At 37.2% G+C, this 16485-nt stretch overlaps 1 protein-coding gene across 5 annotated transcripts in view; it reads right to left on the bottom strand.

Moving 5' to 3' along the window:
- NEO1 (neogenin 1) overlaps positions 1–16485 on the bottom strand; it is a 251320-nt gene that overhangs the window by 155416 nt on the left and 79419 nt on the right. For all 5 annotated transcript variants that reach the window (XM_082619130.1, XM_082619133.1, XM_082619131.1 and 2 more), the window contains exon 5: positions 5474–5610. In XM_082619130.1, the coding sequence (XP_082475256.1) occupies positions 5474–5610 (137 nt within the window). The remainder of the gene's footprint in view (positions 1–5473; positions 5611–16485) is intronic.

The raw sequence follows: 16485 nt of genomic DNA, 5'->3' as shown, positions 1-16485 counted from the left end.
TATATCTATAGGTGTACAGATATTAGTATTTCTAGCCTTCTCCTAACAACACACATACACCTGTCTACACCCACTACTTTGTATTGTCAAAAATTTTAGTAGTTGGCTATCATTAACATACTTTTTCTTTACTTTGATTCTCTCCTTTTTAAAAAACAACAATAATGAATGTTCCCAAGTTACTAATGCTGCACAGCAAACCCCAAAACATAAAACAACCATTATTGGCATAAAACAACCATTATTTTCTTATGCTCACAGATCCTGTAGGTCAGAAATTACGACAGAGCACAGCAGGGATAGCAGGGATGGCTTATCTCTGCTCCACAATGTCTAAGAAGACTTGAATGTCTGGGGGTGACACAGAAAGCTGAGGGCTGAAATCAACTGAAGACTTTTTCATTCACAAGTCTGGTTCCTTGGTTAGATGACCTGAAAGTTGGTCTCAGGTGGAGCTATTAGAGCACCTACAATGTAGGCTTTCCTCGTGGTCTGGGTTTCACACAGCATGGTAGCTAGGTTCTGAGATGGAGATCCCAAGAGGAAGTGTCTGGAAAGCACTAACTTCAAGAGAACCAAGAGGACTCTACATGGCTTTTTATAAGCCTCAGAAGTCTTGTGATAACTCTACTGATTCAAATAGCTCTAAGCCTACTCAGATTCAAGGACAAGGGGTGTAATAAACTCCAGCACTCACTAGGAGGACTTCAAAGAATTTGGGGGCTACATTTTAAAACTCCCATATCTCTTACAGCCTTTCCTGAATGTGTCTCTTCTTATTTGAGTATTCATTCCAAAAGTGCTTTCAGTGTGTATTTTTGTGTAGCAAACCTTCTTAGGTCTTATATGATGAGAATTTTTACTATGCCTCACATTTCGGGTACATACAAATGCTATGTGAATTCAATGTTCTTTTCCTTTAAACCTTTAAAAAATTACTCCACCGTCCTCTTGAAATCACATCTCTCAAAATCAACACTAGGTGCAATCTAATTCTTGTCCCTTTATAGGTGATCTGCTCTTTGTCACTGGGAGCTTTTAGAAGCTCTTTTTGACTTTGATGTTATCAGCCACTGTAAATGAGTCTAATGGTGAGTGTTTTCTCCTCTCCAATATTTAGCAGTCATTAAAAGCCCTCTCAATCTAAGGTCTTCCATTAATCTTTAATTCTGAGAAATTTATCTTAATTATTTCTTCAAATATTTCTTTCTCTCTTTTTATTTCAGATCTCCTCTAGGATTCCTATTTATCTGGATACAAGCCCTTCTACATCTAACTTTCACACCCCTTGGTTTTTATTCTATGCATTCTCTCATTTAATGCTATGTTCTTAGAGAGTTTCTCAGTGTAATCTTCCAACTCAGGAGTTTGTTCATCAGCTGTATACCTCAGACTATTACTCAGTCTACCGTGTTCTTTATCTTCACTACATTTTGCATACCTAATATTTCTACTTGGTTCTGTTTTCACATTTTCTAGTTCTTGCATTATATTGCTAATATCTTTCTTCTCTCCTTAAATGTATTTATCATGCTTATTTTAAATTCTTGGTCAATTCTTCCACTAATTCTCCATCAGATGGTATATGTTATTCACTTGGTTGTCTTTCTCTGAGAGCAGCTGTACAATTCAGGGGAGTAGTTTGGCTATAAACTAATGTTCTTCTGGTGTACCAGCCTCTCTATCTGAGAACATGTATGGTCACCAGGCCCTAACTGCAGGAGGATGAGCCCTGGAGCAAAGAGCCCTAAGGACCTCAGAACTACTGTTTTTTATTCCAATTTGCTGGGCATTCCACAGGTAACTCCTCTGGTCAAGGTTTCATATTTAAATTCTTAGGTAGAAATACCACGGGCCTCAGAGTCTTCCTAGGTTAAAACCTACCAATTTGGGAGTTTGGAGGCAGTGTGGGGGAAAAAGTTGAAAAGTGATCCCCTAAGGGCAGTCAGGCCATACCAGTTTCATTAATGCCATCAGAGCCCCAGTAGACCTTTTGAATGGACATGGAAGCCTGGGCCATTCCTGTTCATTTCTGCTGTGAAAAGACAGGCAAAGATAGTCTCAGGGCAATACCAGCGAGTAAGATAAAATTTAATAGTTTCCTTCCAATCTACTTTCTCACTGTTACCGCTGGCAGTCCTTCATCCCAGGCTGCAGCCACCACCCCCACAAACCATCTTTCACTCATCCATAAACACATACAGGTTCATAGCGCCTCAGTCTCCCCATAATTCCCTCTCACTCCTTTAGTTTCTTCAGAGTTCATTTTGGGTGAGGGAGTCAACAGCTAGAATTAGTTTGACAGAAGATGGAAACCAGCCTAGAAACTACTTTCTTCATCAAAGGTGTAAAGTCTTGCTCAATTTCAACCACTCCCAACCCAGTTCAAAGATTTCAGGCAAGCAGATGAATGAAAAGTTAATATTTAATAGAACATCTTACCACCGAAAAAGCTACCTGGGGCATCTAGTTTAGAGAGTAATTCTTTCATGGATAGAAATCTTATGCCATCTCTAGCTTCATACCTTTGAAAACACCTTTTACCTATTTTTTCTAACTTTTCATCAACCATAGACTTATAAAGCATTCGGTGTAAACTTCTGGGTGAAATAAAAAACAACCAAAACTCTTCTATTGGTCTGCTCACTAAGATTTTTGACCTTGAGATATTTTTAAGCACCAGAGTTCCCCAGTCATCTACTGAAAATCAAAATCATGGCAGGCACTCTCAAACACATATGTACAACTATTAGCCTCAAGCCAATCTGAAACTATGTTAGATATAGAGAAGTTAGCAGTTAGGCTGCTATTTCAATAGTAGGCAAAAATGGAAGGACCTAACATAGAACCTTAGACATTCTCCCCAGTTGAAGTTGGGGAGGAAAAGAAAGAGTTGGTGAACTGTTGATAAGACTTGGTAAGTAAATGAATTTGGTTGCTCCCTAAAATAAGGGTATCAAAAAAGCTAGTTCAACCTTAAACTGTATTGTGGAATACAATATCTAGTACCAAGGAGGTGATGTTTTTGCTCTATTCTGTACTGGTAAGATGGTATCAGTAATACTTTTCAGTTCTGAGCACCACACCACATTCTCTGAAGGTCAAAATCTTTTTAATTTTTGCCAATATGATGGTGGGGAAAATGGTATCTTTTAAATTTGTATTTTTCTGACTGCTAGTAAAACTGACTATCTACTGATGAAGAAATGCAAATAGCTAACAAACTCCTGTGAATTGCCTGTTGGCAGTCTTTATCAGCTTTCTTTAGGTTCTTTTTAAAAAAATCTCTTTCTGAAAGGTCTCTTTATTTTAATGATTCTGACCCTTTCTCAGTTATGCGTTACAAATATTTTCTCCCAGTCTATCATCTGCACAGCGTTTTTCTATAACTTTTTTTTTTTTTTTTTTTTTTTTTTTGCGGTACGCGGGCCTTTCACTGTTGTGGCCTCTCAACCACTGCGCCACCAGGGAAGCCCCTATAACTTTTTAAAAATGTGTATGTTGTCAGAATGTGTTGGTTTTTGCTTGACATGCCATTTTCTCTTTTTCCTAAAATAGTCTCTCCCATCAGAGGTAATACAAATGCTATCCCATATATTCTTCACCTTTTCACATTTAGACCTTTGAACTGAAGTAGAGATCCAACTTTATTTCCTTCCACTTAAAAGTCTTTTGTACCAATACCCTTCCTTTAATAAATAAAATACTTTTCCCCTCTGAATTGAAGTACCAATTTGATAATATTTTAAAGTCCCATAATTACTTGTAACAGCTGGATTTTATTCCTTTCTATTGTCTAGTCTATTCTTGGGCCAATGCCATGCTGTTTTGATTGGAGAAGGTTATTTAATTTTAATATCTGCGTTTCTTCACTCTTATTCTTTTCTCAGTTTTCTAGAATGTATTCACTTAAAGGGCATTTTCTTTAGGCACAGATGATAAGATGGAACAGGATACAAAGTACCAGATGTATGTGTTATCCTGTAACTAAAAACTGCAGTTAATTAAGCTAACAGAATCTTAATTAGATTCCATACAATGAATAAAAACAAAGAGTAGAAATAAATTGCATGGACAAATGTAACTAATACATATGGCAGACACTACGCCTCCCATTTGAGGCTAATAACAAGGTATTTTACTTTGGAGGAAACTGAGGCACAGGTAGAAAAATGGAGAGAGTACCAAGCCAAGAACCTGACCAACGAAAAAAAACAAAAAGAGAAAACATCCACCAAGGGAGGCACGGAAGTTCACTAATATTTTACTTGTCCAGTTCCAATTACCTAGAGGTAAAGAAATCGGTCATTCTACCACTGGTCTAATCCTACTTACTATCTAGCCAGAGCAATGGTTGAGCTCAAGTGAGGTAACAGTTATATGAATTCTAAGGCCTGCTCTTTTGATTTGCAGAGATTATGAATCCACCCACAAATAGCAATACAGAATATAAACATTCTATGCCTCTGCCAGCACAGAACCCCAATGTGCTCCCCAATTCCTATCAAACAGAGTAGGAATGTGACTACTTTCCACTCTGAAACCCACAAAATGTACCAAGAGAAAGAAACCTTCATATAAAATACGAGATCACCCCAAACCATGTATCAGGAAGTATTCTATCAAATACAATACACTTTGAGACAACTTGATAATGAATATAATAAGTTAATATATACCTCTACATATCCAAGCAGTGCTGGATTTCCCTAAAAGTAACAGAGAAGATCTTAAAGATTTTTATCTGAAACAAAGACAGATTTGCAGACAATTCATAGGAGAGAGAGCAAATGTTCCTCTGAGGGTACATTTCCATACGGAGGAAGAACAAGGGAGATGGGGAGATTATGTGTACATGCCATGGTCATTTTCTTTGACTTCCAAATCAGAGAACCTACAAGGGAGATGCTGCGATGGTCAGCATTAGTTGAAAAGAAAGAAATCATCACATCAAACAGGTGTTATGTTGAGAGCCACACTGCGCTCCTTCCTAGGTGATCTATTCACCCTAAAGGAGGGAACACCAATGCTTAGGATATGTGGTTCTGGGTCAGAGAAAGAGACAGCATTTTTGAGAGAAGAAAAGTGAACTGAACCTTCCAGATGCCATAGATCACACCCTTCCCTACCCTACACTACAGATAATAACAACAATAACTAACTTTGCGCTTTTCCCATATTCTAGTCACTATTCTGGGAGTTTTACAAGCATTACTCTTCTAGTCCTGAAAACAACTCCAGTGAGGTAAGTACTCTTATTATCTCCACTTTACAGATGAGAAAAATGAAGGTCAGAGAAGTAAATTTCCTATGGTTATATAGCTAGGAAGTATAAGACCCAGCATTTGAACTCAAGTAGCCCATTTACTTTTAACTATTATGGTGTATTGCCTCTTCCACATTAACGTTTAATAATTACAAACCCATAAATTACATAGGATTTTTAAAATTTATAAAGGAAATATTTGCATACCTTGTACTGTAAGCTCTGCTTGAGCTTCAATTGTCTCATTTCCATTATCAGCTATACAAAAATAAGTGCCAGCATCATCCTCGGTGACATCACTGATCTCCAGACTACCACCTGCCAGCAATACCAATCTTTCAGAGCTGCATTAAAAAATATTGATACATTTCAGAACCAGGAAAATAATACCTGAAAAACATTGCACATAAAACAGATAAAACACTTAGGAGACAGTATTATTTATACAGCTATAGATGGACTGAGACCAACATAAAATATGAGAATTTAATTTAGTCCAATTTGCTTTGCTCATATTTCACATGCATAAATATCACAAATACAAATCAAAATGTTACAATGAATTATCTCCGACACTTTAATTATTCCCAAAGGGATATCATTTTTGTGACCAATTCTACTTCCCACAATCCGTCTCTGCTTCTTTACTCTGCCCAGTTTTTTTTGCAAATTATGTAATTTTCAAGTCTGGTATCAATCAGAGTCACACAACCACACCTATGCCATACTCAAATGACTAACAGACAGGGCAAATGTCAGATCAGAAACAGTAAGTCATGGGGTCACAGTGCCTACTGAAAGTTTCCGACGGTGGCTTCGCTAGGAAAGGGAGGAAAAGAGGAAGGGAAGGGAGAGAGAACGGTTGTCAGAGAGCAGCTTCCTGGGTGTGGTAGCTGGGCATGAACCAGCCACCGTCACGCCATTATCAACAAGGATGCTGATCATTACTAACTCAACTCTACAGAGTAACTTAAGTCTATTTAAAGAAAATATATATTTTTTATTTTTGTACAGGCAAAGTATTTTTATAAAGGAATTTTGCTATATGTAACACTGAGATGTATTATATATTATTTGAAGTTATCCTTGGAAAGGAAAATAACTACCAGAAGAAAATTTCATTTCTTCTCCCTACTCCCTCCTTCCCTTTTTCTCTCCCTCAAAGAGAATATTTAAAAAGAAAGCCAAATGATCCTATAACATCAAGGAAGAAATCACAAACCAACATTCTGATGAAATTTTTATAAAGTGAATAAGCTTAGTTAAATTTGGAGATTTTAGAGAGTTACAATTTTATTTTTACTTTGAGGTTCTACATCTAACTGATTTTCATAGGCAGATTTCTCTCTCAAATCTTAATATTGTTATATTTCCTGTCTGTATCTATGCTCAACAAAAAAGTTTTGATTACAATTTGGCTTTTCATATGGAATTCTTGACAGGGAAAAAAAAGTCAGAGGAAATGACGACTATTCAGTCTGCGCCACACTTAGTAATTCTCATTGTAAGTAAAGTGCTATCTTGGCCTAAGTTTCAGTACACTGCGGGGTTGGGTAGTCTTCCTGAATCTGATAGGCAAGATTAAGTTTCTGGACAAAGAAAGGAAAACCAGAATCAGATTTGGTGACTTCTCTAAGAAATACTCTGCAAGATCATGACTAAACTTTATCAAGTGGCCTTCCAATGTGAACTATCTTAATTATTTCCTCAAATTACAACTTTATGTGATAGAGAAGCAAGACAACATATAATGGAAGAAAGCAAGAATGACTGGGATAAAAGAAACAGAGATAAGACAGGGTTTGGGTGCCTCAGAAAATAAATTTACGAAAATTAATATCCTATATATTACTCTTGGACAAAATCACAACTAAGTTTCATAAATGGAAAACAATGTTCACAAAAGGGAAACCAGCACTACACACATATGATACCCAGCTGAGAGGAACACAATTTGAAACACTAGCTGGTATGGTACCTTTGAAATTGAGGTATAGCAATTTATATCTAATACTTACACTAAAAAATATTCCTTATACTGCTATGCCTCATATTTGCCATAACTGAGTACGAGTACAGGAGAAGTCAATCTTTCTTAATGGAGCTTATTTTACTTCCCTTAAAAGAAGGCTGGGAGAAAGAACGTCCACTAGCTTATCAGAATTCACTTAACTTGTTCACCTAACATATGGTGGCTTATAGTAAAATGGCAATCAAGCTTTTAAAGCTCCAAAATTCAAAAATGCAGGCAACAGAAACAATAAGTGAAAAAGCATTCGTGGTCAACGGACCCAAATTGAGTGTTGCTGGACACAGGAGTGTATGTATATATGTGTCTCTGAGTAGCCGGGGGTCAGCTGAGGAGAGCTTGGTGTGCTAAGGCTCAGGTCCCCAACCCCAGGCCGCAGACCAGGACCGGGACTGGTACCGGTCCACCGCCTGTTAGGAACCGGGCCGCACAGCAGGAGGTGAGGGGCGGGTGAGCAAGCGAAGCTTCATCTGCTGCTCCGCGTCGCTGGCATTACCCCTGAACCATCCCCCCGCCCCACCCTCCCTGGTCCGTGGAAAAACTTTCTTCCACGAAACCGGTCTCCTGGTGCCAAAAAGGCTGGGGACCGCTGTGCTAAGGAGACATTTCTTTAGCAAAAGGGAAAGGCTTTTGAGCAGATCAATAACAAGATCAGATTTAGTGAGGAAACAAGAGGAGTGGGGAAAAGATTACAAGTTGTAAAGTTAGTGTAATGGTTCAGAGTTAAAGAGGATGAATTATGGCAGCAACAAGAGGGCTAAAGAGAAGGCATAAAGTAATGACCAAGAGATTCTTAAAAAGCTGGATGATGAAGTTAAGGAGAGGGATTTATCATTCATTTAACAATTACTTATTGGTGTGCCTATATATGTCAGGTAGCAGCTGGGATACTGCAGTGAACAAAAACAAAATCAGTACTGTCATGCAACTGAGTGGGAAAGACATAAAAAATGGTAGTTCTACAAAATGGTATACCAAAAGAACTTGCCAGGAAATTAGAAATAGACATTTCGCTGGAGAGAATGGAAAATAATAATATCGAGAGCACAAAAGGACTTCTTACACACCCTCTTCCTCTAAAACAGCAGGAAAGGAAGGGTGGGTGAAAGCTAATCTTACATGCTCTCGTTTTTTTTTTCTTTAAACTTTTTATTTTGAAGTAACTGTAGATTCACATGCAGTACTAAGAAATAATACAAAGAGATCTCATGTACCCTTTACCTAGTTTCCCTCAACAGTAATATCTAGTAAAACTACAACCAAGAGACTGACATTTCCACCACCACAAGGATCCCTCATATTGTCCTTTTACATATAGCCACACCCACTTCCCTCCGTCTACCACCTCCTCATTAAGCCCTGGCAATCACTAATCTGTTCTCCATTTCAATAATTTTGTCATTTCAAGAAGAATGTTATGTAAATAGTCATACAATATGTAACCTCTGGGGATTGGCTTTTTTCACTCAGTATAATTATCTGGAGATTCATCCAGATTGTTGCAATTATCATTCCTTTTATTGCTTAAGAGTAATTCCATAGTACGGATAGACATTGTTTGTTTAACCATTCACTCAATGAAGGACACCTGGGTTGTTTCTAGTTTGGGGCTACTATGAATAAAGCTGCTATAAATATACATGTACAGGTTTCTGTGTGAACATAAGTTCATTTCTATGGGATAAATGCCCAAGAATGTAAAATGTTAGGTCATATGGCAGTTGCAACATATTTTTTCAGAAACTGCCAAACAGTTTTTCAGAGTAACTGTATCATTTCACATTCCTACCAGCAATGTCAGAGTGACCCCATTTCTCCACATATTTGACAGCATTTGGTATTGTCACTTAAAAAAAAATTTCAGGTATTCTGATAGGTATGTAGTGATATCTTGTAGTCTTAACTTGCAGTTCCTTAATGGCTAATGATGTTAAACAACTTTTCTTGTGCTTATTTGCCATCTGTACATCTTTTTTGGTGAACCACCTATCCATACCTTCTGCCCATGTTCTAATTCAATTATATGCTTTTTTTAATACTGAGTTTTGAGATATCTTTACACATTTTAGATAATACTCCTTTGTTAGAGATGTGGTTTGTAAATATCTTCTCCACTCTGTAGCTTATCTTTTCATCCTCTTAACAGGGTCTTTCACAGAGCAAAAGGTTTTAATTTTGATGAAATCCAGTTTCAACTTTTCCTTTTATAGATTGTGCCTTTGGTGTAAAATCTAAAAACTCTTTGCCTAGGCCTCGATCTTGATTTTCTCTTATGTTTCTTTTCTAAAATTTCATGTTGCATATTTTACATTCAGGTCCATGATCTATTCTGAGTTAATTTTTTACATAACGTATGAGACTCAGCTTGAGGTTCAAGTTTTTGTCTATGGATGGGTGTCCAGTTATTCCAGTAGCATTTGTTGAAAAGGCTACTTTTCCTCCACTGAATGGCTTTTGAATCTTTGTCAAAAATTAGTTGGGAATTTTTGTATGGATCTGTATCTGGACTCTTTATGTTATCCCACTGATATATCGGTCTATCTTTCCATCAACACCATATAGTCTTGATTACTGTTGATACACAGTAAATCTTAAAATCAAATAGACTGATTCTTCCCACTTAAAAAAAAACTGTTTTAACTACTCTAGTTCCTTTGCTATTCCATATAAATTTTAGAATAATTTTATCTATATTTACAAAAAGTCTTACTGGGATTTTGACAAGAATTGAGTTAACCTGTATATAAATTTGAAGAGAACTGACGTTTTTACTATGCTGAGTCTTCTAATCCATGGACATGGTATGTCTCTCCATTTATTTAGCTCTTCTTTGATTTCTTTCATTAGCATTTTATAGTTTTTAGTATACAAATTTAACAAGTTTTGTTAATTCACACTTAAGATGTGAGCATCTGCAAATGCTACTGTATTTGCAATTTGTGTTCACATGTTCATTGCTAGAATACAGAAATACAATTGATTTTTATGTTTATCTTGTATCTTGTGACATTGTTGAACTCATTTCTTAGTTGTAAGTTTTGTGGATTCCTTAGGATGTCTACATAAACATATCTGCAAATACGGATTGTTATATGTCTTCCTTTCTGATCTATATGCCTTTTTTTTTTTATCTTATTGAACTGGCTAGAACTTCCAGCACTGTGATGGTGAACTTCCTTAACTGGTTCCTAATCTTGATGGGGAAGTACTGTCGTTTGCCATTAAGTATAATGTTAGTTGTAGGTTTCTGTAGATGCTCTGAAGTTATTTTTCTAAGGTTTATTTTTTTTTAACATAATGAATGGGTGTTGAATTTTGTCAGCAGCTTTTTCTCCACTGATTAATCTGATCAGGTTTAGTTTTTTCTTTTTTTTCTTTAATTCTGGTGGATTGTACTGATTAATTCAGGGATACTAAGTCAGCCTTGCATCCCTGGAACAAACCACACTTATAGAACATATAACTTTTTATTTATTGCTGAATTCTATTTGCTAATATTTTGTTAAGAATTTTTATGTTCATATTCATGGGGGATACTAGCCTGTTGTGTTTTGTTCCCTTTTTGTACTTTCTCTGGTTTTGTTAACAGGGTAATAATAGCTTCAATTCCTTCTCTTCTATTTTCTGGAAAGATTGTGTAGAATTGGTTTTAATTCCTTAAACACTGGTAGAATTCTCCAATAAAACTATCTGGACTTGCAGACTTTTGAGGGGGTTTTAAAATTACAAATTTAGTCTACTTAAGAGTAAGAGGGTTACTCAATTTATCTATTTCACATTGGGTTAGATGTGGTAGTTTGTGTTTTAGAGGAAACGGTTTGTCTAAGTCATCAAACTTACATGATGTATAGTTGTGTATAGTATTCCCTTATTATCCTTTTGATGTCTGCAGGGTCTGTAGGGGCATTCCTGGTTCAGTCCTAATACTGATCATTTGTGTCTTCTCCCTTTTTTTTTCCAGTTCACTGATTATTTCCTCTGTCTCATCAGTCTCTTGCTGAGCTCATCTATTGAGTTTTTCTTTATTTTGGTTATTGTCTTTGTTCAAAATTTAAGTCTTCTCTTTTTTTTTTTTGTTTTTGTTTGTTTGTTTGTTTGTTTTGCGTTACACGGACCTCTCACTGCTGTGGTGTCTCCCGTTGTGGAGCACAGGCTCCGGACGCGCAGCCTCAGCGGCCATGGCTCACGGGCCTAGCTGCTCCACGGCACGTGGGATCTTCCCAGACCAGGGCACGAACCCACGTCCCCTGCATCAGACTCTCGACCACTGAGCCACCAGGGAAGCCCCTTCTCTTTCTTTTTGAAGAGACTTTCTATTTATCTGCTGAGATACTCTATTTTTCCATTTGTTTCATGTGTGTTCATAATTCCTTGTTGAAGCATTTTAATGATGACTGTGTTAAAAATCTTTTTTTAATATATCTTTATTGGAGTATAATTGCTTTACAATGTTGTGGTAGCTTCTGCTGTACAACAAAGTGAATCAGCTGTATGTATACATATATCCCCATATCCCCCTCTCTTGAGCCTCCCTCCCACCCTCCCTATCCCACCCCTCTAGATCATCAGAAAGTATCAAGCTGATCTCCCTGTGCTATGCAGCAGCTTCCCACTAGCCATCCGTTTCACTTTGATAGTGTATATATGTCAATGCTACTCTCTCAGTTCATCCCAGCTTCCCCTCTGCCCCCCCATCCCAGGTCCTCAAGTCTGTTTCTACATCTGCATCTTTATTCCTGCCCTGCGACTAGGTTCATCAGTACCAGTTTTTTAGATTCCATATATGTGTGTTAGCATACAGTATTTGGTTTTACCTTTCTGACTTACTTCACTCTGTATGACAGACTCTAGGTCGATTCACCCTATTAAAAATAATTCAATTTCGTTCCTTTTTGTGGCTGAGTAATATTCCATTGTATATATGTGCCACATCTTCTTTATCCATTCATCTGTCGATGGACATTTAGGTTGCTTCCATGTCCTGGCTATTGTAAATAGAGCTGCAATGAACATTTTGGTACATGACTCTTTTTGAATTATGGTTTTCTCAGGGTATATGCCCAGTAGTGGGATTGCTGGTTTGTATGGTAGTTCTATTTTTAGTTTTTTAAGGAACCTCCATACTGTTCTCCATAGTGGCTGTATCAATTTACATTCCCACCAACAGTGCAAGAGGGTTCCCTTTCCTCTGCACCCTATCCAGCATTTATTGTTTGCAGATTTTTTGATGATGGCCATTCTGACCGGTGTGAGGTTATACCTCATTGTAGTTTTGATTTGCATTTCTCTAATGATTACTGATGTTTAGCATCTTTTCATGTGTTTGTTGGCAACCTGTATGTCTACTTTGGAGAAATGTTTATTTAGGTCTTCTGCCCATTTTTGGATTGGGTTGTTTTTGCAATACTGAGCTGCATGAGCTGCTTGTATGTTTTGGAGATTAATCCTTTATTGTTTCATTTGCAATATCTTCTCCCATTCTGAGGGTTGTCTTTTTGTCTTGTTTATGGTTTCCTTGGCTGTGCAAAAGCTTTTAAATTTTATTAAGTCCCATTTGTTTTTGTTTTTATTTCCGTTACTCTAGGAAGTGGGTCAAAAAAGATCTTGCTGTGGTTTATGTCAAAGAGTGTTCTGCCTACGTTTTCCTCTAAAAGTTTGATAGTGTCTGGCTGTACATTTAGGTCTTTAATCCATTTTGAGTTTATTTTTGTGTATGGTGTTAGGAAGTGTTCTAATTTCATTCTCTTACATGTAGCTGTCCAGTTTTCCCAGCACCACTTATTGAAGAGGCTGTCATTTCTCTATTGTATATTCTTGCCTCCTTTGTCAAAGATAAGGTGACCATATGTGTGTAGGTTTGTCTCTGGGTTTTCGATCTTCTTCCACTGATCTATATTTCTGTTTTTGTGCCAGTACCATACTGTCTTGATTACTGTAGCTTTGTAGTACACTCTGAAGTCAGGGAGCCCAATTCCTCCAGCTCCATTTTTCTTTCTCAACATTGCTTTGGCTATCCGTGGTCTTTTGTGTTTCCATATGAATTATAAAATTTTTTGTTCTAGTTCTGTGAAAAATGCCATCAGTAATTTGATAGGGATTGCAATGAATCTGTAGATTGCTTTGGGGAGAAGAGTCATTTTCACAATGTTGATTCTTCCAATCCAAGAACATGGTATATCTCTCCATCTGTTTGTATCATCTTTAATTTCTTTCATCAGTGTCTTATAGTTTTCTGCATACAGGTCTTTTGCCTCCTCTAAGATCAGGAACAATACAAGGGTGCCCACTCTCACCACTATTATTCAACATAGTTTTGGAAGTTTTAGCCACAGCAATCAGAGAAGAAAAAGAGATAAAAGGAATCTAAATTGGAAAAGAAGTAAGACTGTCACTGTTTGCAGATGACATGATACTATACATAGAAAATCCTAAAGATGCCACTAGAAAACTACTAGAGCTAATCAATGAATGTAGCAGGATACAAAATTAATGCACAGAAATCTCTTGCATTCCTATACACTAACAATGAAAAATCAGAAAGAGAAATTAAGGAAACACTCCCATTTATCACTGCAACAAAAAGAATAATATACCTAGGAATAAACCTACCTAAGGGTGCTTTAAAAATCTGTCAGGTAATTCAAAGACCTGTCATCTCAGTGTTGGCATCAATTGATTGTCTTTTCTCTTTTGAGATTTTCCTCGTTGGTATGAATGAGTGATTTTCAACTGAAATCTGGATATTTGGGGCATCATATTATGAGACTCTGGATCTTACTAAACCTTTTGTTTTCAGCTGGCTTCTTCTGACACCCAGAGGAAAAGGGAGTTGTCACCTCATTATGTCAGGTGGAGGTAGAAGTCCAGGTTCTACACTCAGTCTCCACTGATACCTGAGGGGGAAGGGGGGACTCCTCTTTACCCCTTAGCAGGGTTGGGAGTTCTGGCTCCTCACCAGGCTTCCACTGATACTGCACCCCTGGCTGGGTGCAGTAACAGTAACTCATTACTCTTCCCCACATGGCACCCAATGACACCATGAAGAGAGGGTGTCAATGCTACATGGTGCTGAAAGTCCTGACTCTCCACAGGCCTCCTCTGATACCACTACAGTGGAAAAGGGAAGTTGGGAAGGAGTGTCTCTTATTGCCAGGTGAGATAAAAGTCCAGGCTCCCCATGTGTCTCCACTGATACAGCAGGGGTGGGGGCCTCAATACTTCCCAGTTGGGATGAAAATCTTGGCTCTCTACTTAGCCTCTGACACCATATAGCAGGGAGGATGGGAGACCTCATTACAACCTGGTGAGGGTGGAAGTCTAGGCCTCCCACTTGGCTTTTGCTGGCATGGGAGAGGATGCGGCCACAGTTTCTTATGTGGTGTTTGGCTGGAGTACGAGTGATTATAGTCTAACAGTTTTTATCTTGCCAGGCTGCCTCTTTCCTGGTCTTTTGGCTAGAGAGAGCACACTTTTGGTAGAGCTTTTCTGTTTATGCCTAGTGGTGTTTCCAAGTTATCAGCTTCTTCAGCTCAAGCTGGGACATATGAGGCAAAAACAAAAACCAGGGAACACACCATCATGGTGTTCCTTTGGTCTAAAGGCCCCTAGCCAGTCAATCTTCCTCTCTCCACCTTTCAGAGTCTTATGTTTGTTTTACATATAATGGCTAGAGCTTTTAGTTGTATTTAGCAGGAAGAATACAGAAAAATACTACTCAATCTTCCCAGAAATGGAAGTCCTCTATTTGTTTTTTATACACTCTAATTTTTCTACTATTGTCAACTGTAATAACATTAAGCATCTTTATAACTATAACCTGTTCTTTTGCAGCTGGGTTCTAATCTATCATTCCACTAAAACATAACATTATTTAATTACTAAATTACATTTTGCTGTCAGTCACCTTGCACTTTGGCATCTGTATTTTCTAAATTCTCCCCCTTTCAAATAAAACTACTCAATGAATGGGATACATTTCCACCACCGCCCCCACTTCAATACCTATGTTTGGTTTGGATCTGAACAAATTCGATCAAAAGATTAAGTAAATATATCAATTCTTAAGACATTTATAAAAGCCATGGAAATGTTTTAAAATATTCATTTTCAAAGAGGTCTTAAAATTAACGATAGAGAAGGATGTCTAATAATTTAAGATTTTTTTTACTAGAGCCAGCCCAGTTACTACCTGGATTTCTAGCCACTTTTTTCTTTCAATTTCTAAATTTCTTTCTAATTTGAAGTCTAAACAATTTATTAACTAAGGTCCATCTACATATCTCATAAGGCTCTGGGAGAAACAGAGATATTTTGAGCAATTACCTGCATCTAACCTGAAGCACTCTTGTGTTCCATTCACCTACTTACATTTTCCTATACTACATTCAGATATTCAACCAAAATATATTGGTCACCATTATCCCTACTCAATTATATGCCAAGCACTATGCCTGGGTCTGGAAACATCAATGTGAACAACACCAACACTGTCCTGCTCTTATATTCTTCTGAAGCTTCCTGAGACAGTGATATATCAAAGCAATGCTTCTCAGACTTTTCTACCATATAACCCAAGTATTCAGAAGCCTACAGAACTTAAGGTTGGAAACAGTCTACTCAATCTTATATCTCCTATTTATCCTTAAAATTCAGAGTAATATTACTAGGAAATTACTAAATTTGTCTTAATTTTCTTCATAGCACTTATCATAAACTAAAATTTCATATGTTCATATGATTATTGCCTGACTCTTCAGCACTGGAATACGAGTTCCGTGAGAGCAAAAACCTCTATTTGGTTCACCACTCTATTCCCTGCTAGAATAGGGCCTAACATAATCAGCATTCAACAAATATTTGTTGAATACTGAATAAACAAATGAGAATCACAGAAATTCTCACTTTTATTTCTGACCTAAGAAATCAAACTCTTATATCATTATTTATCTTCAGAATATACTTCTATGGTTATGAAATATAAAACTTTTAAAAATAACCTATCTCAGCTTTCCCATTCCTGATACTTTGTTCTAACAGGCAGCCAATTAAAATTTCTACTCTAAGAGCTTGAAATTTTTACCCCCTATTTTAAGGTTCCTTATGTTTCAGGTAGCGTAAGTTTAAAATAATTCCCTTGAAGTCTTAGAAATTCTTTGCTTAACATTTAGCTGGGAAAAAGAGTGGGGAAAAA

The sequence above is a fragment of the Mesoplodon mirus genome (genome assembly GCF_964341445.2).
Source record: "Mesoplodon mirus genome assembly, chromosome: 4".
Lineage (NCBI taxonomy): Eukaryota > Metazoa > Chordata > Mammalia > Artiodactyla > Ziphiidae > Mesoplodon > Mesoplodon mirus.
This window is presented reverse-complemented; position numbering and strand designations above follow the sequence as displayed.